This window comes from Onychostruthus taczanowskii, unplaced genomic scaffold, assembly GCF_017590055.1.
Source record: "Onychostruthus taczanowskii isolate IOZ18803 unplaced genomic scaffold, ASM1759005v1 scaffold5, whole genome shotgun sequence".
Taxonomy (NCBI): domain Eukaryota; kingdom Metazoa; phylum Chordata; class Aves; order Passeriformes; family Passeridae; genus Onychostruthus; species Onychostruthus taczanowskii.
Genome location: NW_024502568.1, coordinates 9981108 through 10005457, shown reverse-complemented (window position 1 = coordinate 10005457; position 24350 = coordinate 9981108). Strand labels below are relative to the sequence as shown.

At 42.8% G+C, this 24350-nt stretch overlaps 1 protein-coding gene across 4 annotated transcripts; it reads right to left on the bottom strand.

Moving 5' to 3' along the window:
- Positions 1 to 3: 3 nt before the first annotated feature.
- PDCD4 (programmed cell death 4) lies at positions 4 to 18332 on the bottom strand. Of its 4 annotated transcripts, none has more exons than XM_041415601.1 (13): positions 18313 to 18332; positions 14394 to 14541; positions 13136 to 13231; positions 9773 to 10069; positions 9157 to 9251; positions 7409 to 7522; positions 6926 to 7147; positions 6562 to 6659; positions 4930 to 5044; positions 3988 to 4095; positions 2793 to 2903; positions 1963 to 2102; positions 4 to 741 (listed from the first exon to the last, which is right to left on the bottom strand). In XM_041415601.1, exons 3-13 carry the CDS (start codon positions 13173 to 13175, stop codon positions 681 to 683), a joined length of 1401 nt encoding a protein of 466 aa, XP_041271535.1. In that variant the 5' UTR covers positions 13176 to 13231; positions 14394 to 14541; positions 18313 to 18332; the 3' UTR covers positions 4 to 680. The 4 variants fall into 4 exon arrangements, with proteins under 4 accessions (XP_041271535.1, XP_041271534.1, XP_041271536.1 ...); XM_041415600.1 differs by lacking the exon at positions 18313 to 18332 and adding an exon at positions 18018 to 18107; XM_041415602.1 differs by lacking the exon at positions 18313 to 18332 and adding an exon at positions 15465 to 15684 and having other exon boundaries at positions 13136 to 13250.
- Between the last annotated feature and the right edge of the window lie 6018 nt (positions 18333 to 24350).

Below are 24350 nucleotides of genomic sequence, written 5' to 3'. Positions count from 1 at the left end.
AGCTTCACAAAAAATATTTTTAATATGTTTTACCAGAACTTTTCACTTTTCCAGTTACATAGAAAAAAAGACAAGTTTGGTACATGGGGGCTGAAACCAACCAGTGTTCTCCCCTGAAACAGTTGAATTCGTCTTGTGCCCCAGCTGTATTTTCTTGGGCTCTTTAAAACAAAGAAACTGCTAATTTTTTTTAACTCCCAAAGCACAGTATTTCTTTAGCAGCAATGGAAATGGGATCACAGCAGCTTAACTTGACCCTTCTATAATAAAGCTTTGTATAAACCAGTGATTTTATGATGACAGCACTGTCCTGGAAAGAGCGAGCGGCAGTCAGACGTCGATGCACACGTGGAATGATTAGGTCATAAACATGGCACATACAGACATAGCTTATTTCAAGGCACCACCACAGCAGAGTGGCTAGTTGTTCTACTATATGCCCAAAGAAAGAACACTTCTTCCTGAAATTTACAAAACTATAAAAAAAAAAAAAAAAGAAAACAATTTGTACCCAAAACATGTGCTCTTAAAAAAATACGAAGTGTGCTAAGCAACTCTTAAATTTGGTCTGTCCTAGATGTGTATCCATTCACACACCAGAGGAGCATGCGTGTTGTATGTATCGATAGCGAGCTGTGTTCCCTTTCAACTTGTAAGGCTTCAGGAGGCAGGTCTCACATTCAGTAGCTTTCCAGCTTCAGACGACCTCCATCTCCTTCACTCACAAAACGCTTCCTGCCCCTGTAAGAAAGTAGAAAGTCTCTTTTCAGTCATTTAGTGTTGCTTGTTTTTTATCGCTGAGAAAAATCTTCTCTCAGGTCTTGGAAGTCAAATACAAAGTGTGAGTTCAGCAGGGTTAGCAGTGATCACAATGTCAGCTCAGCTGCTTAAAAGTGCTGGTTTGGAAACCTAGGAATGGTGGGTTTCTACTTAGAACTGAAGTACACAAACCAAAAATGCCTCTCGACATATAACTGGTAACTGAAGTATAATCAAGCTTTTGATGCAGTGATGACTCTCTATCCTCCCACACACCCAGACCTGCAAAACATTTCATACCAACACACACACAGTTTTAAGTGTGAAGTCCACAAATGGAGGCTGTTCTTGATAAAGATGCTAACATTCCAAGATCCAAATTTATCATGTTTAAGAACTCCAACAAAACATGCAAAATAGAAAAGACCTGTCAAATAAATACTATTCCCAATGCATAAAACTGTGAATAATAGTATTAACATCCTATTTTAAAATTTACATATATTCCCCAGAGGAAATGGGGAAATGTAATGAAACTTCTTAACTGTTTTGTGACCAGTAAGGAGGTAACAGCATACTGATTAGGTACAGTTCACACAGCATTATTTATGCTACAAGTAACCAAGCTATAACAAAAGAAAGCAAAACAAAAAAAAAAAAGGCATTACACAAATCACAGGACAGATATGAGGAATGGGGTGTGCAGAGCTTATCCCACATTAGTGTACTGTTCCTTTTTATGTAATTACGACTGATTGTCTCATCTCAGAACTCTGCTCACACTGTTCAGTAAGTTTAAACCATTTTTAAAGGATTATTTTTTTATTTCCCCAGTATAGCTGACAGTTTTCCACTGTCACCTACTCGGGCCATTGTGATAACCTGGATCTTCCAGCTTGGTGCTGCACTGATTTCTACCAAGCAAATCAAGAAACCAGAGGAGAGGCAGCCTTTTATCTTCTGGGGAGCACTGAGGGGTGCTGCCTTACTCAGGTTCACAGGAGGCTGCCTTTCCTCAAGTATTCATCCCAGCCTCAACAGGTTTCACATCAGTGCAGCCTCTATATACACGTTTTACCAGTCCAGCTGTTGGTCCATTTCCAGTTTCCAATCAGCAACACTTTGGCCCCAAGATGCTGCTTTCTGTAACCTGTGATAGGAATGAAAAGCAGTGCCTTGGCCTATCTGCAATGAAAGAAGTACCTCGAGGGGCAGAGGTCTCTCAGGGGTTTGGAGATGATTCCAGCCTGGAAACATTCCTCTACAAAGCGCTCCAGCACAGAATAGGAGTGTGGCACATCCAGGTTGATGTCTGGGATTTCACAGTAAACCCGTTCATAGCCCTGCAGTAAGGATTCAAATAAACATCAGGTTATTCTATGATTTATTACAATGCTTTTAAATACCCTTCTGCATTCCAGAGGATTTTTATACGGTTTCACAAACCTAAAGCATTGCAACTACAAGTAGAGAAATAACATATATCAGCCCATACCATTATACAAATATCTATTCAGAAATCCAGACAGTATGAATGAAATCTGTATGTTAACCTGCCTGTTACTACAAGCCTAGTAACACGGGAAGAAAATTATCAAGTCTTCCATGTAAGTGAACGAAATGTGGCCACAAATGACCAACACAAGTTAATGCAGCAGGGGAGACTGGGGACAACCAGAGATGACTTCATCACTTCCCACCAGCAACACAGCTGGGTCAATTTTTATGTAAGTGTTGGTGCGGTCCCCAGTCTGCCCTGGGACAGAATTGCTGTCCAACACTCATCCTAAGAAGACACAGGTGATTCCAACTGTGCAAAATACTGCTTTTTATACTGCTCTACTTAACATTTGTAATTAGTAGGCCTTTATTGTACTACTTCAGTTATAAAGAACTACCAGATAAAAAGACAAATTTAAAAGATGAAGCAATATTTCAGCAGTTTAGATTATTAGTTTTAACCATTTAACTGCATAAAGGCAGCTGGAAATTTTGGAAGACTTTATGCAAAGTTATCTAAATGCCATACTTACTCTTTTCATTTGGTCCACAGTAATGACAGAAGACTTCCACAGAGTTTTCAGCAAATCCAGTATCATTTTAAAGGTCTTTTCTCCAGTTGACTCCAAAACCAGTACAATGGCCTAAAACAAATCATGCAAGTGTTTTGACTAAAATGACAACACTGGCTCAGGTACAAGGTGTGTGACCATATGAGGTACAGAAAGGAGTGAATGTGTTATTATGAATTTTCTGGGGAAAAAAAAGCCCATTTGCTACATGCACTCACAATTTCAGTTTAATATTATTATTATTAGAAAAGAAAAAACGAATGAAAATTCTTTGGATAAAATAAAAGGTAAGAAAAACTAGAAAGGACTAGACAGAGTGAAAAGCATTGCCTCTCTCTCTCTGGTTTTAGCACTACATGACTATATCCATATGGCTGCTGCAGTTCAGATGGCAATTAATTAATTGTGTGAAATTAATTTTGTATCCATGCAGGGGGTTTTAATTTTGTATCCATGGGGGTTTCTTATATGTGATTTTAGGAGGACTCATAAGCTTAAAATCTACTTAAAATACTGCACAACCTCCATCAACTGAAAAGATTCTGTAGTTCTGTTGTGAAGGAGTTTTCTATAACAAGTCAATTTACTGAAAAGGAGATTTTGTAGATTGTGGGTGTTCAGCTTTATTGGTAAACAACCATTTCCCAATTTGGCAGATAAAAGAGTACAAATGGGAACAGTCTCCCATATAGGCTGGGTCTGAAATATGTAAGCTTTTACAAATGTGCTGGGTGAAACAATTCCACCCTGAAAAAGGAAGCTCTATAACTTAACAAAAACAGGTTAACACCCATTAGAGTACTCAGATATCTGAAACTAGGGGGAAATAAACACCAAAACAAAGCGTGAGAGGATTTTCTTTGTTGCTATTCCTCAGCAGAAAATAATCTGAGATTTTATTTTCAGTAGCTTATAATAATCTGAATTCAACTATTTAACCCCCAGAAATTACTTCTGGATTTTCCCAGAGTCAGCAGCAGCTTACTTGTTGCACAATGCACACACAAATGAGCACACAAACCTTTAACTTGACATGAAACAATTTAGTTATTCAAATAACAGAACAAGCAACCTAAGCTTCAAATGGCAGTTATATTATTTGCATGCCCACATCAAAACACCAACAATTATTAAAGGGACCCTGATTTCTCCTTACTTCATATACAAGTTCATGGTGAAAATGGGGTACTTCCAGTTCCTGAAGGCAGCGTTCTGCTTCCAATACATCTCCAGAAAGCAAATACTCTTTCAGCAACATATCAATCTATTGAATTTTAAAACAAAACCCCAGCAATAATTAGATATAAAATGTAAAAGCTGTTAACCATTTTGATAATCCACTAGCAACCCAGCAGCAAGTTAGTTCCTCGAACTTGCTGCCAATGCTTTTATAAATGTAATTAAATTTAGGCATTAATTAAAATGGAGACATTATCAGTAACCTGAAACACTGTGTAAGCCAAATACCTATCCACAGTGTTGATACAGAAGCATTAAAATCATTGTTTTATAAGCTGTGTGTCACCATAAAAGGAGCATGTGGGTGGCATTAAGTTTATCCTCTCCCTTGAATGCCTCCTCCTATCATCTGTTAGGCTCCCAACCTAGAAATTGTAACATGACCTTTTCCTTTAGACCGGCTTACGTTATGGCATGGATCTCTGAACATTCCTCTTTCTTCCTCTCTTTTTTTTTGAGTTATTACTGTGCTTTTGATCAGCAATGCCAAAAAATAATAGTTTATCTAGTTTAGCCGGTTTCATCTTGGCTCTTTTAATTACTTCATCACTTTATACTGTGAGGTCCTAAAAACCTGAATGCTTACAAGTTTTGCTTGAAGCAAAAATAAACACATACAGAATGTTGTACCAGCATGCTCACACCAGTGACAAATACTACAAAATCAACTTATCTACATCAGTTCTACTACTTTGTCTAAATCAATTATATAAAAAAAGAAAGCCCAAACAGAACAAAACCAACACTCACGACGTAAGACATCATTGTAGTATGGGATACTTGTCTCTCCTTCCCTCTACCCCAAACAAAGCAAGCTCAGGCCAACAGCCCACTGGAGAGTGGGGCGTGTTGTCATTACCTCTTTGACCAGGTGTTTCACAGACTGCTGGCCCCCTCCGGCCCCCCAGACGCTGTCGATGCGCTTGCCTCCCTTGCTCATGCTCAGCAGCACCGTGGCGCGGTCCAGCGCAGCTCTAAAGGCAAAGGCAGTGCTTTAAACCTGATCACAGAACTTCATTCAAATGCATCTGCAACTTCCCCCATGGCCACGTCTCCTCAGGCAAAGCTACCAGATCTTCGGGAAGAGGTCAGGGTTATCAACTCCAGGTGACCATCCAGATCAAAAAACAGCAAAAAATAAGCTCCCCACATTGTCTTTCTGTCACTCTTACATTCCTGCTCGTATCAAGGACAGGTAACAATGGTGTGATGGCAGTAGATTAAATCACCAATTCAGAAGCTGAAACATCCTCACAAAAAACACCTGAATATTTTTCTTATGCAGAAATGGTTTGTATCCAGACTCCTCCAAGAATGCAGCTTGGCAGGCAGGTCTCAAACATAAAAGGCCTGCGTTGCTGCCACACTCAAGAACAGTTTTCTACTGAAATACTATTTTCCTTTTGGGTCTGAAGAATTATGAAACCTTTAGAATTTAAGCCAAAAAAAACACTTCAGAAGGTAAATATGTAGTTGGAAAAATAGCACAAGCTAGGGATGGCTGCCAGTTTATTGAAAAAAGAATAAAAAGGGAAGTGAGGTGACAAAAAAGAAGTCTGGGATACAGTATGTACCGTCCATGTAAAGGAGGAACAGTTCTCCCAGTCCTCATGCTGGGGGCAAGCCAATAACAATAACTCTATTCACCAAGATTTAATGAGCAGGAAAGACTGGCCAAGAAATAACAAAGGCAGCAAAGCATCCCAGATGTGGAGAATGCAGACTACAATCCTTCAAATCACAGGACACATTTATATAAGTGACAGACAGTTTTCTCAATTTGAGCCCCCAAGGTAGGCAGCTAAGAACCGCTTTTCCTTCTGAAAGTGCCAAACTAAAATCATGGTAAATGCAACTTCTGGAAGAAACAGGAGTTCAGCACCTCCAAATCAAGCCTGAAACATACACTTATGGGGGTAAGAAAAATAAAACATGACTCATTATTAAAACATCCCTCTTTGTCAGAGACTGTTCCTTCAAACTTCTCACACTGACATGGAAAACAATTGTACGTCTTGACAAACAGAGCATTACAGAGAAAGTCTCGGAAATCGCTGCACAGGCTTCAAACCTTTGCAAGGCAAAACAGTTAATCCCTTGTGTATTTCACAACATATTTACAGCAGCTGTCCTGATGCTATATTTACCCATTAATCACATTAAAGCTTTTTCTCAGACAAAACCTTCCATAACCACTTCTTCTTTCAGCTCATTTTTCACCCTTGAACATAAGCTGGACAACAAACCTGACAACCTCAACTCAAATGTATTAATACATTTTTCAGAACTCAGTATTTCTCGTCTGACTTGAGTCATTCTGGATTTTGTTGGTTTTGTTGCAGGTTTTGTGGTTAGGTTTTTTTTCATTTCAAATTTAAAAAAAAAAAAAGTTAAAGAACTGCATGATTTATTCTGAAGCTGTAAATTCCTGATCATCATCTTTGACATGTGGAATAGAAAACTGTCTGTGTAGAGAAAGCAAGGAAATTACCGAGCTTGGACACAATCCACAGTGCCTTTGTAGCCATCTATGTAGGTACTGCTTAGGATCCCATCTCCAACAGCTCTAGCAATGAACTGGCCCACCAACTGCAACACAACAGAAGCATTTTTAATTAAATGCGGAATTTCAAACAAGTTCTAAGTAGATAATTATAATGTGCTTGGTTTTCAGATTTTATTTAAATGAGCTGTTTCAAAGTGAAAACACAGCCCGGGTTAACTGGGAGACGATTACAGACAGTAAGAAAATCAATAGATACTTTTCAAAACACAGAAGTCTTATTTAATTTTATTTGATCTACTTTAGCCACACAAAGCTTTTGACTACTGGCATAAAGATTTATATAACATACCTGTGGTGCCCTGGGAGAATCCAACACCAATTCAGGTAGTTCTTTGAGCAGTCTATCAAAGGATTTTTCCACATCGGTTTTGCTGACTACTGTCCCACAAAGGTCAGAGATAAGCTTAGATGTCATTTCCCTGTGACTAGCCTTCCCCTCTAATGCCAAGGAAACAGCCAGCACTGGCACACTGTATTTCATTTCTCCAAGGTTTAAGTTCTTCAGCATCTCCTAGATACGATTTGAAAAACAAAACAATGAGATTTAATAGTTTTTACAATTTAAATATATACATAGAGCTCAAATAAATATGTCCTTATACAATTACAGATATGCTTCTGCTGCCATAATTACTATAACTGCTTGGGTATTCTTATAGTACCTTTCTTGCCAACTTCTCTATAAACTCATTCACAGCTGGCAATTGCATTATCCTGTATGCTACAGCTCTGACCCCTAAAACAAAGGAAAAAAAAAAGGCACATAACATACCGAAACTTCGTTAGTATCTCCATGTTCAAAATACTCCTGGATGATTGGTGTTAAAGTTTTTTCAAATGCTCTTTCATCAAGAGGTAAAACTACTGTTTCATAGACACAGTTCTCCTGTTTTAAAAGACAACAGAAGCAGATATCCTTACTGTCTTTTCTTGCACTTTATGCAGCACCAATGGCATCAAAATAGTGGTTTTTTAATCCTTAATGCTTTGTTCTTGGTAGTCAATAATCTGCCAAAAAACATTAGGCTGTGTCTCTACTATTAAAGTGCAGACAATGCTGGCTAACTGTCATACTTCTTCATATTTTGACTTTGCTGTTAGCTGAACTCAACTGAAAGGCTGAATTTACTGTTAAACAATGGTAAATGCACCCAGCTCTGTTCCTAGGATTCAGTTGATACCACAGTGCCTCCATACTGAAGGGAGAGCAGCAGAAGCTCCTGCCCCAGCCCAGCAGAGCTGGCTGTGCCACAGCACCTTCCCCTGCAAGTGGCACTCCTGTCCCTGGCAGGAACCCTGCCTTGTTCCCTCCCCCTTGGTGACTGTGTGACCAGACAGGTGATGCCATGCACAAATCACAGAAAAGGCATTTTCAGAATATTTGTGAGCAAAGACATTCCCTGTGGGGGAAAAAAGAGGCACACAGCAACTGCCTCAAGGATCACCTGTCCTGCAAAGTTCCAGCAGCACCAGACCTCCCTGCTCTAGTTTAGTTCCCTACTCTGCACCTAGAGAAGCAACATTCAGAGCAATACTACAGAGCTGAACAAAGACATCTGATCAAAGATGATTTTCAACCAATGTTTAATGGAAAGAAACTCCTCATGATCAAGAAGTATAGTAGAAATCAAAAAACCTATCCTTCCATCACACCAAAGTTACAAAAAATATTCATTCTTAATTAAATTTTGTTCTGTGCACTTGCCAGCCCCCTTTTTAATGGCTATTTCTGTTCATGTAAAGTGTCAAATTTTAGGGAAAATTGATCCTGGAAGGTTTTGGTAATCTCACACACCACAGTATCAGCAGCTATGGCTACAGCAAACAGCCTCTACTCAAAGGACACCAGCATTGTTCTGCTTATGTCACATACAGTGTATTCATGGTCAGTCTTGCAATTGTATTGATCTCAGAGACTTCAGCAATCTCTGTTCCTGATCACCATTTCCCTTTCAATGATAGAAAGCCCCTCTGCCCAATAAGCTTTGCTTTCTCTCCCCTTCTCCCAGTAATAAGGCTGTAAGATATATTTATTTAGAATATGTTTGTTATGGAAGATTGTATGTTAACAAAATGTCCAAGCTATCAATTTCATGAAGTATTTGTACCAAGCAGACAAGACATTGGGCAGGCTGGGAATAGATGGAAGAGAAAAATCTATAAAGGATACTGTCCCCACTGAACTCCCAACTTGAGCAAGTCTGTGTTGCAATTTTAACACAGTGTCTGTGTGCAGTATGGAGCAGCACTGCAACATCCATCTCTAGGGGAACCAGCAAGGGACAACACACCTGGGGAAGGGATGCTGCTTACTCAGGCACAGAAAGAGGGCTTAGGGATAAGATTTGTGAGTATTACACTGTGACTGCTACACCAGCTTTTTACTAGCCAATAATCTATTATTGAGCATAAAAATGAGCACTTCAGTGTAGCCAGGCTAACATTCATGTTAACTCACAAGACCATTGAAATCAATAAAAGGAAATATAAACCAACACTGCAAAGAAACTATTTGCATACCTGGTCATCATCATAATTAGGATCCTTAATATCTACTTCTTCCACATCATAAACTTGACCTGGTGTTCCCCAAACTCCTTTACCACCCGCTCCACCTGGAAATATATGGGAGAGTAAGTAAGGACCACCAGTTTACAAACAACACTTCTGATTTCAACACAGCATTCTTCCACTCAAAAGTGATCTATCACTGCTTGTGCCCATCTCCTGACTAACAATATATGCTGAAAAGGGTGTGTTTATCTGACAAGTTCCCACTTCCTCAGCCACTTTTCATCACTTTCCAGTAAGACATGGAATGGAATGCACAACAAGTCCTGAAGGCTGAAACTGTATTTTCAAATACAATAATGATTTAAATTTGCATTAATAACAGTTCAGATTTGTGCACTAAGCCTGCTAAGGAAATGTACTTCCCTCAAAGACAGATGTTGATTGCTTACAGACATTAGATTTGCTGCCACCTGCTATTGCCACCCACTAAATAACATAAAGGGCCAAATGCTTGCACAGAGACTGTGGTTTATGACAATGATTCCCAGCAGAAAAAAACGTACTGTGCTTTGAACAAACCTTTATCTTTCTCATTGTACTCTCTCCACTAAGCTACACCAACCTTTCTTTGGCAGACCTCTTCCCTTTCCAGAGCGGGATCGCCTGTCCAGGAGCTTCCCCTTTGGGCTCGTGGGTACCACTCCAACCTTCAGTGTCTCTCCATTCTCACTAACAGAGTCTCCTCTCCCGGAATCTCTAGAGGAGTTTTTCCTCAACCGCCTCTTTGCTTTAGCATTTATTTTGGCTTCAGTAATTGAAGTTGCAGGAATCCAATTTCCATTGATTTCAGTTTTTCGTTCCTCAGACCCACCATTTTCTTCATCACCAGAAAATGGAGCATCATTTAGATTCTCAAGTTCTTAAAAAGAAGACAGAAAAAAAAAACCCTTATAATTTTAAACAGTTTTATACTAGAATACCAAAACACATTGCATTTAGAAAAGATTATAACATCATATAGAACTCTTGTTTTCAACAGTGTAAAGGCAAACATTGTTTTTAAGGTATGTCTACATACTGCAGTAATAAGGAGTTCCTTATTCCCCTGCACAAAATATCCACAATCTAAACAGAGCAGATGTCAAGAGCTGCAGAGCAAATTAATAAAACCATACATAAATACATAAACCACAGAAAACCCCACCCTTGTTAAACAAAAACTATCCAAACTCCGGAGTGCATAGATCTAAGTGCCTCATTCTCACTCCTCCCACTCTTCTCTTGATTTAGAAACAAATGAAACTGCCAATACAGTAAATTCTGTAGGAACTCACCAATGTTACAAGACTCATCACCAAAGTGAAATTAAGTCCCTAAATCATCGACCAACATTCACCTTATTCAATTCAAGGAATTTCAAACACAGCTCACTAGCAAGAAAAGCAACAATTTAGACATAGAAGAATACAAAAACATTACTAATTTTATTTTTTGAAGTTATGGGGGAAAAATGCTGTTCACTAGAAAGCTTGGAGAGCTTGGTAATGAAGCTCCTAGAATGTACAGCCCTTTGAATCAGTGGGATCTCTCTTCTCTATGGATTGTCCCTCACTGTAGCTGCTGTCAAAACTGTTTCTAAACACAGCACAATCAAATATAATAGGGCTGTTTTGTACCCAACAAAAACTCTCTCACTACTTAAGGACCTGTAAATATCTCAGAGCACTGAGAAGCACAAAAACTTCACTCTCTGAGGAAGCACATTTAATGTTTAGGTCTAACGTCTTATTTCACAAAGTTAAGTTGTTACACAGGTCTCCATTTCTTCAGAACTGAGTAGAGTCCTAAAGACACAACCCACAGCCCCAACACTAGCAGGACAAGAAGAGGGCACTCAGAAGAAGCTGCCTTTCCAAAACTGCTCTACAGAAGAGTTCACTGCCATAAACCCAGAATATGAAGAGTATTCAAAATATACATTTGAACTTAGCTAACATAATAATTCACCCTTCCAATATCTGCTCACCAGCAACATGTATTTGGCAATATTTTTCAGAATTATGTTTTTTTCACTTTGAAACAAGTTCATGAAAAATTGTTTTTAAAGCAAAGTGGACTATAAAATATTGCCAATCTCCAAGTATTTACCCCTATCAAAGATTATTTTAAATTGAGCAAAAGTTGATGGAAAGTTGATCCTTTTGTGATCACAGAAATAACATTTAGATACTGGTGTTCAGAGATGTGAATGCTACAGCTGAGCAATAATGCAGCCATTCCAGGCTAAGCTTCATCTTTCCACTCATTACTCCCACAAAAGCATTCCTTTTATGCTTGCAGCAAGCTAAAAAAGAAAAGCATACATCACATCCAGGAAAAGATTTCTCACAAGCAGCTTTCTCTGTTTGTCTAACATTTTAATAAAACAATGAGAGATTTGCATAAAGCTAACAGAGGGGAAAAAAAGAGCAAACCCAAACAGGTTTCCTTCCTCTCATTCCCCAGGAGACCCCATGAGCAACAACCAGCTCCTCTCAGTCAAATCCACTCAAATTCTTCTTCATGCTCAGTCTGGCATGAATTCCTCCAGTTTAGACCTCAGAAGGCTGTCCAGAAACTCCACTCTTCAATGACCGCTTACTTCTCTCTCAGTTTCCAAAGGAAACTGCCAACAATTAACACAAGTCAGTCCTGACTCTGACAGCTAAGGATTAAAGGCAGGCTACAGTCCAACCTCCTTACACAATCCTGATCTCAGGTTCAAGACTAAAGGAAACATCTAACCCACAAGAATTAGTATTTCTCACTGCACTAGTACACTGGTTTTTATATAATACTGTAACTTCCAGCTTCAGCCTCCTTCTCCATAAGATGGCAACCAACTGGTCCTTCACTATGAGTTACCTAGCTGGGCTTGAAAAACAGACTGAACACATATACTATTTCCCTAAAACTTATATAATAAATTAAAATAATAAGAACCTATAAAATGGTGAAGATCTTTCTCCTAGCCTCTTATTTTCACCTCATATAACATATACATATATAGGCAGTAACAGTCTTCAATCAAATTTAATACTTTGCTTACTATACATTAAGAAGTTATCCAAATTTATCTCATTATCCTACCATTCAGCCTAGCAGGCTCACTTAAAATCTGTACTTTTATGGGCTACCTTTGTTAATAAAGCCTTCTACCAATTTTAACTGTCCAAACTCTGCCAACACAGCTCTCCTGCAGCTTTCCACCTATTAGCCAAATATAATTCTAAAATGTTGAGAACCAAGGTGTCTTCTGCATGAACCCAATTCTGCTTAAATATCAGAAATCATATGGATATATTGCCACCTCAAGTGCATTACCCACCATCTTAAAACAAATACATGTTATTCTAAAGAACATTTAAAACCTCTTTGACATGGAAGTCAGTGCAGACCATCACAACCTTTGGAAGATACAGAAAACAACATGAATCTGTGTCACCACAACTAAGCATCATAAAATAAATGTGATATGGACAAAGCAGTCCATTTCATGGAAGCCTCTAAGATGTACTTCCTAAATTTTTCCCATGCCAGCCCACTTTCAGTCAAGCCCTTCAACATTTGTTTCCCCTAATTTTAAAGTAAATTGCTGCATAAAAACAGAATTTAAACACACCTCACATTTTAAGTTTATTCTTTTGTTCACACCAGCACTACTTGAACTCAGATGATAAGGAGACAAGTGCAACTACTGTCCAGCAACTTACAGAAATGCTAACTTTATTATTTTAATAAATTTTAAATAAACATAAATGAGCAGGATTCTTTGATATACAATTGAAGAAATTATTCTGTAAGTTTTTGATTATTTTTTTTCTAGATCAGTATTGTTAAAAAAATTATCAGGTGGTGCATTTTTTTCTACTTAGCTACCCTTCTGGTCAGCTAAGCAATTTTAAGTTTAAAAAAAAAAAACAGAACAACTGAATATATTACTTACCTGTTGGGGTAATATAAATGTGTTCCTTTTCTATTTCCATAGCTGCTTAACAGAGCTGACTGTGAAATGTAAAGTCTTAATGTTTTCCTCCAAGGCCTAAACAGAAACAGAGAAGCTTAAAGGACAAAAAACACGAGATCAAAGTAAAGGCAAAGGCTTCACTCACAAAATATAAAAATGGGGGGGCTTCAGCTATAATTAACTATTAGTAGCAGCTGAAAAGTTCCTGGGAAGGTAAATGGTGTAGCAAGAGAGAAGCACACCCTCCAACACAGCTAAGCCTGGATGCCTTAGCAGCTGTCAGTTCTGCTGCTGATAAATGGGCCAAAAGCCGTTATTTTAAGGGTAAAAGCCCCACGTACACAGCTTTTTTTAGCTGATAAAAGCCACCTCTATCAACCTAGACTGTCCTGTTCTGCCAAGTGGTTATCTGTATGAGTGTACAATATCAATGTTAGAATTGCATCCACGAGAGAAACGTTCCTCATGTGAATGATGCTGATAAAATGGTACCAATTCATCGAGTTCAGCCCAGCCCTCAGAAAACAAGCTAATTTTTGATCCTCCCCTTAAGGACACAGCTATATGTACACATACAGTAAAACAAAGACTATCAAGCTTTCACATCTGTGCTTCTGCACCCTTCAAACACTCCTTGCAACCACCATTCAGTCTGCAAGGTATAAAGTTCTTGTTTAAACACTTCTCTTTTTCTGCTTCTCTTTCTCCCCATTCCTAGTAGCTGCTATTCCCCAAACCACCCCATGCCACTGTGAACAGGATGGCATCATCCATCTTTACTTTATGTACACAAAAAATTTAAGCAGTCCCAGAATTCCCTCATACACTTCCTCACCTGCAAGATTTTCACAAATCCCTTCATAGGCCTGGGAATATCACTGCTATTTGTGTCTGACCATAAGAATTCAGGAGCCCTTTTTTCCCCTTCTCATCCTTTGCTGCCCTGAAAATTGTTCACCGTTGAGTGGCAAGATTGTGACACCAAACAACTGCATTCCCTTCCCCTTTTCTCTTCCCTGATTTTCCCCTTTCATGCCCACTTGCCTGCCACAGACCCATTAATGGCAAATGATTCATCACAGACCGTTGGCAATAAAGAAACTCTGGTTTGGGGCACAGCATTCAGCTGTCATGGTCTTGTATTTCCTAACGCCAAACTAAACAGTTCCCAGCCTTGTGCAATACGAGTTTTCCCTGCCCCACACATTTTTTTAAATAAACATTTTTTGCGAGTTACCTCAAGCAATCATTCAGGAGTTCTCAAGCGTTCCCAGTCACTGTTGGTTGAGATATTTTTCCGTGTAGGTCTCAGTCTAATCTGTGCAAACTACCTTGAAAGAACAGTTTTATCCTTCCTAGTGGAATGTTCCATCAGTTGTCCGCCTCTTGGGAAAAGACAAAAAAGGACAAAACCTGTGTTAAATAATAATCACAGCTTCCATCACTTGTAACTAAGTTCTAAATTTCAAGTGGAGAAATGCTCTTCCTGTACAGGACCCTACTTGAAATCCTGCACCTGTGGCAACATAATAAACAACACCCCAACTTCCATGTACACCACTCTGAGAGTGAGCACCCTACTTTGATTATAACAAGCATAATGGAATATCCAAGCCTTACAAGTCCTGCTGTCATACTGATCAGGAGATGGGAGATCCAATCTCTCTTTAGCAATGCACCTTCTCACTAACTCAAACCAGAAGATTCTGGAGCTTCAGGATGCTGGGATTTATCACTGTATCCAAAACCCATCATTTTCTCATTTGCAGACTGACATCACACAGCATTACCAATAAACCTATGGCACACAATTCACACAACTGCCTTTAAAACATCAGAATCCATGTTGGATGAGATAATACAGGAACAAAATGGACAGAAGCCACTTTAGGCAGAACATAAATGCCATGGAAATTTTTAAGATAAATCAGTGATATGAGCAGTACTTTTAAAGTAGTTCATAAGACAAGGGTATTCTTCTAAGTCACTGAAACCCACCAATGAAACATGCTCGGTGCTCTGTACCCACTACCATTTCTTGCACTTCATCTAAACAAGCAATTCTACCTCAGCAGGCACATTAACCTTTAGAAACAACACACGCAGCAGGACAAAGCTTCCAAAAGTTATCCAGACCTCCCGAGGCGCAAAGCTCCCTGAGTAACTTCCACATAGCATGCACTTCTTTTCCCCCCTCGCTAACTTGAGGCAAACACCCCCCACCACCGAAGCTTTGGAGGCCTGCCAACACCAGCTGCTGTTCTGCAGCCGCACACACAAAAGCCACGGTAAGATTCGGTTCTCCTACCAAACCCGAGCCGCTGGCCGGGACCAACGGCGGCGCAGCGCCGGCGCTGAGGAGCGGGCGGGACCGACGGCTCAGGCCGCCGGACCGAGGGCTGCAGGCCGCTGGGAGCGGGCCCGAGGGCTCGGGCCGCCGGGGCCGGACTGGAGCACAGGCACGGGCCTGGCAGTGGCCGCCGCGGCCCGGGAGCGCCCGCAGCTCCCGGGATGCCGCCACCCAGCCCCGCCCCCGCGCGCGTGCCCGCCCGCGTTTTCTGCCCCAGCGACACGGCCACCCGCGGCGCCGCCATTGGCTGGCTGCCGCCCGCCCCGCAGCCAATCGGCGGGCGGAGCTCGGTGCGCATTCGGCTCGGAGCGAAGGCCGGGGGAGAGCAGGGAGGGCGAGACCATCGCGGGTGGGTGCGGGGGGCGGGAGCGGGAAGGAGCCATTGGTGCGGGGAGCGGAGGCGCTCCTGGCCTGGCGGCCCGTTTCCCTGTGGGACACGGCCCGGAGCGCCCACACCGGGACAGCGTCCCCTGAGCCCCTCCGCCGAGGGGGGCAGGTGTGAGGCGGCAGCCCCCGGGAGGTGGGAGAAGGGCTCCTCACATCCCGCCCGGGCGAGCTGGGTGCTAGCAGCGGGGCAGCCGCGGAAACGCGACAGCTGTGCCTGGTTCCTCCCCCACTGCTGCTCTACTTCTTTAATTAAAAGTCTATTTTTCTTCCTTTCATGAAGAAAACCATCAGAAAAAACCAACCTATTACGTCTTATCTGTGTGTGTTTCTCTCTGCTAAGAAGGGGAGCTCAGGCCGCTGGCTGCCTCCCTCACAAGCCCTTCCCTCGGCGGGCCGGGGAGGCCTCAGCCGCCCGGGCTGGCCGCGGGGCCGCTGCTGCTCCGCCCGCCGACGGTGGGAGCTGTGCGGCCGCCTTCTGCCCTGCTGAAACGCTTAACACACCTTCAAGGATTAGGTTTACATTGACAGGCAAACCGTGCACGTCCGTCCGCAGCCTTCCACACTTCCCACCTCGTTTTAGTTTACGTTTACCCTGTTTACTCTACACGAACTGCCTGAGGGCACACACCTAATTAGAGATGACAGTCTCCTCTAATTGTCATGTGCTTTGCCTCCATTCAGGTCTCTCAAAACTCAGCTCACCCTTTGTCTTCTCTCCCTAATTTGTCACTCCAGGGAGCCCAAGCTTTGGTACTTGTGCATTGCAGGATTTTCCAGCTGCCAGCGAGAGAAACCTCCTCAGTTAACCAGATTATGACTTGACTTTTGTAGTATTATTAAATATTTTTCCCGTATAATTCCATTCCAGATTGGTACACTTCTGACTGAAATAAAAGCCAAAGTTCCCTTGTGTAAGAGCCTCTGAATTAATTTACTGGTCTGGCTCTCATGAATCATCCAAAATAGGTTTAAGATCTAAAACAACAATCAGTAAAAAGAATGTGCAGCACGATTGCCGTGTTTTCATGATACCTTCCCCATCAGCTAAATGACAGAAAGAAAACCTTTCTTGCTCATGAAGACACTGAATTACAGAGTTTTTCAAGTCAGAACAGTCCAACGTGCTCACACAAGATTTTTTCACACGCGACCTAGAGGCAGCTTTAAAAGATGTTGTTTCCCCATCAATCAAAAAATAGTTCCTAGTTTGTTCTCTGCACCTCTGCTGACTCGTGCATACCAAGCAAACCATCACACTGTCATCACCAAGATTTGGAAAATAAATTCTAACTATTAACATTGATCGTGGAATTCAGCTTTCCCTGCAAGGCAGAGTGAGGCTTTAAAGAGATTTCTCAGGAACGAAGAAAGAGGTGACAGAGAGACTGAAACAGTAACCAGAACCTGCACAAGAGAAGATGGCTCAAAATACGGCATCATGCCAATTACACCTTTTAAAGCACCATGGAAAGTTGCTAAAGGATTTTCTGCTAAAGTTTAGGACTGGATCACTTCCAAGAGGCCTAAAAGCTGGGTCAATAGTCAAAAGAAGATGAAAACCACCAAACCATCCAGCACACCTCCAGACAAGAAAATTGTGTGTTTTTTCTTTCTTCTGCTGAATATCTCTATTAGCAGGTGGGTTATCAATCACTGAAAATCTCATCTGCACATATTTTTTGATTTGTAAAGCACTATGACTTGAAAAAGAGCTGGTATGTGTGAAACTTATTTTGTATTTTTCCACTGTATCAACCAGCCCACTAAAAGACATCACCTCTTTTTCCCTTTCTAACCTCAAAGCTGCCTGCAACAAGTAGAAATCAGCTGATCACAAGCTAACCTCTGAGCTGTAGAGACCTACTCGCTCCCTCCTGCCCTCCCTCCCCCAGGCATATTAACAGCAAACATACCACCAAAATCCCCATTAAAAAAAAAAAAAAGAAAAAAAAAAAAAAAAAAAAAACACCAGCAAAATTCCTCCTCACATAGGGGTAAAAAAATAATAAAAACCACTAAAAAACCCCAAATTCCTTGGAGCGTTTCTGGTGGGTTTGCAGCTGGAGGCAGCAGTGAGGGGTGTCCAGCCGGACCCCGCTGCCCGACTCCCGCATCCCGGGTTACCTGCGCCGCGCTTCCAGCCCTACAGCCGCCGATCACCTGGAGCAAAATGCTTGCACGGAGGCGAGCAGGTCACTTTCTAGCAGTCTTCCTTCCTTTAGAGCCTGCTGGGTTGTTTTCAAACTCTCCCCTCCCTTTCTCACATGCAGGCCAAGCCCTCCCGTAACACCCAGGGGAGGAATCCATTGGCTGGAGCTGCCCAAAACGCGTGGAGCAGCCCTTCCCCCGTGCCATGCCGGCTGCACAATGGACAGCGAGTGTCTCCGCTGCCCTGGCCGCGCCGGCCTTTGCTTCTCACCGAGCTCTGGCTGAGCTGCCGCTGGGGTGACTCGCGCAGGGCTCCCGACCTCCCGCACCAGAGAAAAGCAGAGAGAAGTTGCCTTGGGTTAGAAACGCCACGGAACATTTCCCTTGCGCTCCCCACTGCGGATTTTTCAAAGTTTTACTTTCTGTTTTAAATATTTTCGATAGGCAGCATCTGTGCTCCTGACACCTCAGCAGTGCTGTTTGATTACAGTCGAGTCTGTTACTGTGTCACTTGGAATAAGAATTTCCACACATAATGCAGACAGCAAAAATGTATCATATCTGTTAAATCAATCTGCTCTGTTCAGTTGGCTGTCTCTTGGCCTTCTGCTTTCTTTCCCTTCAGACTACTTTTATTTTTGCATCTTCGGCTAAGGTGCCTCCATGAAACGAACTGCAAACACAGCAAACCCATTCTTCATCAGGCAGCGTCAGCTCCAGGTTGAAAGGGTACTGAAACACGCCTTCACTTTTTTTTAATGCTCAGTAATTAGAGCTGCTTTTGAACATCCTCGTGCAGCTCCATCCGAGAGCTGGGAGCGGGGCTGTGCTGCAGACCTGGGTGTGCAGCGCCTGTCGGGGCTGGGCGCCCTTGGAGAAGGGATCGCGTTGCGTTTGCCCGAGCACGGAGACCGAGGAGTCATCCACTGCCATGGCTTTGCATAAACACTTTCCCGAACCACTGCCTTGCGTCTCTCTCGTGGTTTCCCAGGACTTGCCCCTCACATTGCACAAGAAGCCTGCCCTGTTCAGGGCTCTGAGTACACCCTCCTGGCAGCGGAGCAGCGGGTTTGCTCCGTTAAACTGTTCCAGGCACGTCTCCTCCGTGCTGCCGCTGTCATCTGTTCATTCTTGCCTTAACAAAGGGCAGTCACGCATCTGAAAAGACGCTTTACTGGAAAGGGCTGAACTTGTGAAATGTGCAGAAAAATGGGAGTACTCGATTTAAGTGTTCCAGACGGTGAGTTCATTTAAAAGTTAACAACCAGAAACACAAAATGCCACCTCCACCTCAGAATAATTGTCCCTTTTTACTGGTTTACTGTGGGAGAAAATCTTAGGGAGCCATTTATTAAAACAAGGTGTGTTATTGCCTTATAATTATTATTTGACAAGCTGAGGTCCTGTGATTAATAAATCATGTGCCCGTTTTTTGTGTGTACATAATCACATGCTCTATATTTATATGGATAGAGGCTTACAGAACATTTACCTTTGTGCTTAGGATTGGCAGGAACTTCTGGCTATCAGGTCTCCTATCAAAGGCACCATGTGATATAATCCTTATTGTGACCTTGCCAAGTTCCATCCTCAAAGCAATTCAATATTTTGCATGCACGGCTGCAGTGGGGAGGCCATTCCAGAGCCACATTGTCAAATGATTGGTAACGATATTCTAATCAAAATGTCTGATGCCTCCTTTTGATCATTTATGCTGTACCAGCACTGGCCCTTAGCACCATCAGCTCTTCTCTCTTCCCTTCCTGGGAGTGTTTGTGTGGAGAAAGCCTCATGCTCGCAGTATTTGCTTTGCAAAATGAAGTGAGATAGCCTCTCCTCAAGCTCACCCCAGCCTTCAGTGCAGCCTGGGCTGCACCTCTCCTGCTGCCTTCCAGGACTGCATTTCTCACTTCCTATTTCCACTGTTGACAATTCAGTTACCTGGTGATCAAAGCGTGAGCTGCCAGGGAGCTTGTAGGAAAGGCTTTGGTCATTTGTGCCTGTGACCGCCACTTTCTGCTATCTGCCTTTCCCTGCGTAATATTTCAAGCCTTCTTTCTCCTGAGGTTGCTTCATATTTTCTGTCATCAGCAAATTCACCAGTTCTCCAGTAACATTAGTGCCAAGCTCATTTACAGAAGCACTTTGCCAGATCTGCAGAGTGATGTTTAACACTCCCCTGGTAACTGCCCTCCAGCCTGACAGCCCTGCTGCTCTTACACCAGGTCTTTAAGGGGGTTATACCTTGTGTAAAATCACCTCTCCCTTTTCTTAAGAACTTTCCACATGGCACCATATGAAATGTGCAGTGTCAGTCCAGAGAGGTGAGATCCACCCCATTTCCTTCACTAAGCAAATGGCTTGCAGCTTGCCTTACCCAAGAAAGATAAATGGGTTTGATAAACCCATTTCATCTCATGCCATTTACCTCCCTCTCTTTTGCTAGCCTTTCCTTCGCCATTTTTTTTCTGAATCTGTCCTTATGCTATTAAGCTGAAACCTTCATGCCTCTTCTTGCCCAAATCAGTTCACTTCTGTACAGGTTTGCTGTGCTTCTGTCCCTGGCTGAGGGACCTGTTAAAGACATCGGGCCAGTTCTTCCAGAGCTCTGGCATGTGGATTAGCCCGTTCCTCTGCCTTCAGCGCAGGAAGCAGCCCTGAGATTTGCTTCTCTCCTGGTCCCAAACATTTCCATACTCCCATCCTATTATCCCTCACATCTGCAGCCACATGATTAACATCCTCAGCAAAAGTTAAAGCAAAGTGTGAGTTCAGGTTTTGCACATACCCAATGCATATTAACCTCTATCCCCTATAATTTCTTCTTCCTCCTGTTTTCTTCAGCCATATGCAATGAGGAAAAATTTCTCCTCATTTTTCATTAATGTTCTTTAAAAGACAAAACTCTGACTCCCTTTTGAGACATAGCTTTTATACCCAAACGGTTCTTTTGCTTTTTAAAATTATTCCTTGCAATGACTGTTCATTCTAAGTAGCATTTCTGAGGTATAAATTCATCCAACTGCAGCATCTGTCTCCAAGCTTTTCCCCTTGCCTGGGTTTTATCTCCAGTGAAGTTAACTAGAGTTTTATCCCCTATCCTGGAGTCTCATCGCAGTGAAATTTAGACATGTAAATCCCCAGGCTCCTAAGGAAAGCTGACTATATGGATTAGTTCCTGTTACTTATTTAAATATGCCCCTTGGAACTCTGAAGCTGTATCAGTCACGCCTGCCTTCATAAATGGGATATAATATTTTGAACAGGGTACTGTTTATGACTAAAAAACCTGCAGCATTTCAAGCCTCCAAGAAAAAATTTGACCAGAGTGGATTTTCATTATAGTTCTAGGGTAAAAATAAGTAGATCAGTGGTGGAACAGAAGAAGTTGGCCTTTTAGATTTTTTTTTTAACCTTATAAATATAACAGTGCCAGTTATAGTGTTTACCTTTTGTGGTAAACACTAACAAGGTGTTTTACCTCACTGGGGCCAAGAGACTCAGCCAAGGTGTTTTCCTGACCATTGAGGTCTAAATGTCTATATGCTTTTTTTCACCCCATTTCACGTCAGCTTTTTTCTCCACCTCTCCTCTTCCTCCTTCCAACTTTCTTCCCAGAAAACAGAACACTGTCCCTAAGTCCCACCACTGGCCTGAAGCCAGAAAAGTGTCAGCATACAAGGACTTGACATTTTCAGCTCTTCTGCTGCAGGGCATAAAGGTTTGGCACCCAGTGCCTCCCACAGCCCAGCCCAGCCCACTGAGCTGGTCAGAGTGTAACATCTCCTCAAGTCCTGGCAGGTGTCTGAATGCATATCCAAGCTCCTTGGCAGGCTGGACCACCTGGTCTGGAGGGAGCCAGTGCTGATGCACCTTCACTGTAGCCAGAGCTAGTGGGAGAACAGCAGCCTGGCTGCAGTGCTGATACAGGAACCAGCCCTGGTCCTCAGTGGTGTCCCCCAGGGTATCAGGGTTGAATTGTTCCCTGTTGAGAAAGGTCCTTGTGGTCTTCCCATGTGCATATGGCCAGTGCGCTGGAGGGATCGGGCTGGAGATGGGGCTGCAGTGGCCATGCTCAGCCCAGGGGCATCACACCTTGCCCTCCAAGCCCTCCAGGCCGCTGGCTGCACTCACCCACCCCACACCATGCCAAAGCAAACTGGACTGCAGCCCCAGGCACAAGAGTTCCCAGGACAGCCCCTCAGCCATGTGCAGGGCTCCTGGGGAATGGAGCAGGGCTTGGGAGTGGTGAGTGCTACTCCCAGCCAGGTGTATCCAGGGCACTGCCCAGGCTGTGCAGATGCTCCAGGTGGGCTGAGTGCTTCCCCCATCTCTGCCCACCCCAAGGAGCTGGCCTGGCGCTCTCTCTGCCGGAGAAGGTGGGGTGTGTCTTCTCGCTGGGGCATGAGCCACAGAGTCAGCACTTCGGGGCTGGGTTCCCACCTCTGACGCCGACTTACTGCATGACCTAAGGCAAGTCACTTAGCTGCTTTCCTGTGTTTCCTGACTCTGCTAAACGCCAGGGATAATAAGTAACTTTGTGTGAGTGCTACGAAGCTTTGAAATCTTTAGATGAAAAGGTGCTGCATAATTGCAAAGCATTTTTAATAATGCTAATCATTCACTTCGTTGTGCACTGCCAGTCTCAGGCTGCAGCAGCCTCCAGCAGCCACCTAGGGAGCATCAGGCTTTGCTCAAGTGCAGCATTTTCCTGAGTTTGTTTCCATTTTTACCTCATGCTGGTCCAAACAGGAATCTGAGCTCAGCCCAAGACCTGACAGAAAGCTGCAAAGTCAGAACAGCGCCTGGGCCTTGCAGGCAGGAGCTTTCTGGAAAGCAGGGGAATTTGGGGGAAGGGATTTAAACAGCTGTGTTGACAGCACAGACAATAGGGATCTGATTCAGGCTAAGGGGGGCTACGTGAAAGGCGGCACGACACTTGAAATTAAAGCAAGAGTCAAGAGCAATGAGGGGGAAGAAAGGAGGATTACTTGGGTTGAAATGCTCCTGCTTTGGAAGCAGCCACAACCACGTGTCTCAGGAGATGACTGGCTGGCACCAGCCTCCTCTGCATCCCAGAGAGCCTTTATCCTTTTAAATGCACTCTGCCAGGGATGCAGAGGCTTCTGGGGCAGAGTGCTTAAGTGTGAGCATTAATCCAGAGGATTACAAAAGCAGCGCTTTTGTGAAGCACTGCAGATAGATGAGGTTATCTTCTTTAGTTAGGCCTGCAGAGCTCATGTTTAACCACAATATTATTTTTATTTGACTCACTAAATAACAGTAGCTAATGATGCCTGCAGCTCACTGCAATCCAACACCTCCTCTTCCAAAGAGAGAAGACAGTGCGCTGCTGGAAACTCCTGTGATTTTATCACAATTTATGTGCTTTGGAGATTATATCCTAAAATCCCAGCTCCTTGAAACAAGGGAATTTTAGCTTTCATTTATAAACAAAGTATGCCCCTAGCCCTCAAGGTTTTGTGGATGAAAGGTTTGAAACCATGAAACTAGTGCAACCTAAAAGCTAAAAAGAACCTGGGAGGTGAATTAAGAGATCCTAAAGTTTGTGGGCTAATTTTAAAAAAATTTAAGAAAAGAAATAGTCAGCAAACAACTTTGTCTTGGGAAACGGGGCAGGGCTTGGGCCGACTCCTGGTTTTTTGGGACTTGGGGTTGCCAATATGCCTTTGAACTTTGCAGCCATTCATAAATCCTTACATAACAACAGCAGCCACAACGCGCTGGAGCTCTAGAAATGCTGACATGAGGAATGTGGTGGGAAAGATTCTTTTAGAAACGTATGACAACTCACCTTGAAGCATTACCTGAAGCCTCAACAACTCATATCCCCTTGGAAAAGGAGCATCTTTCTGCTCTGGGAACTCATTTTGCTCTGTAGTAAACCTTTTGTAGGTGAAGAAGAATTCAAAGTCTCCATAAGATCACAGAACTGTACTGAAAGAGGTTGAATACATGACTTGGTCCCTTCCATTTCAGGAAAGTGATTCTTCTTTCTTTCAGTGGGTGGTCTTTGCAGAAAGCCTCCAGGACCAAATAAGAGCAAATGTGAGCTTCAAAACCCTCATAAGCATCACTCTGCTTTATCCTGTCTGCATCTTCAGGCTCGTTCACAGGCAATCAAGACAGCAGTGTGGGTACCAGCTGACCCACCCCAACTCCCTGCTCACACCTCCCTGCTCCTGCTGAGCCAGCATCCACTCTCTCAGACCACCTGCATGGTGCTTTCAGCAAACAGAATGTACTTCCCACTTTGCCATGGCTGACAAGTGATTAATGAAAGTCAGC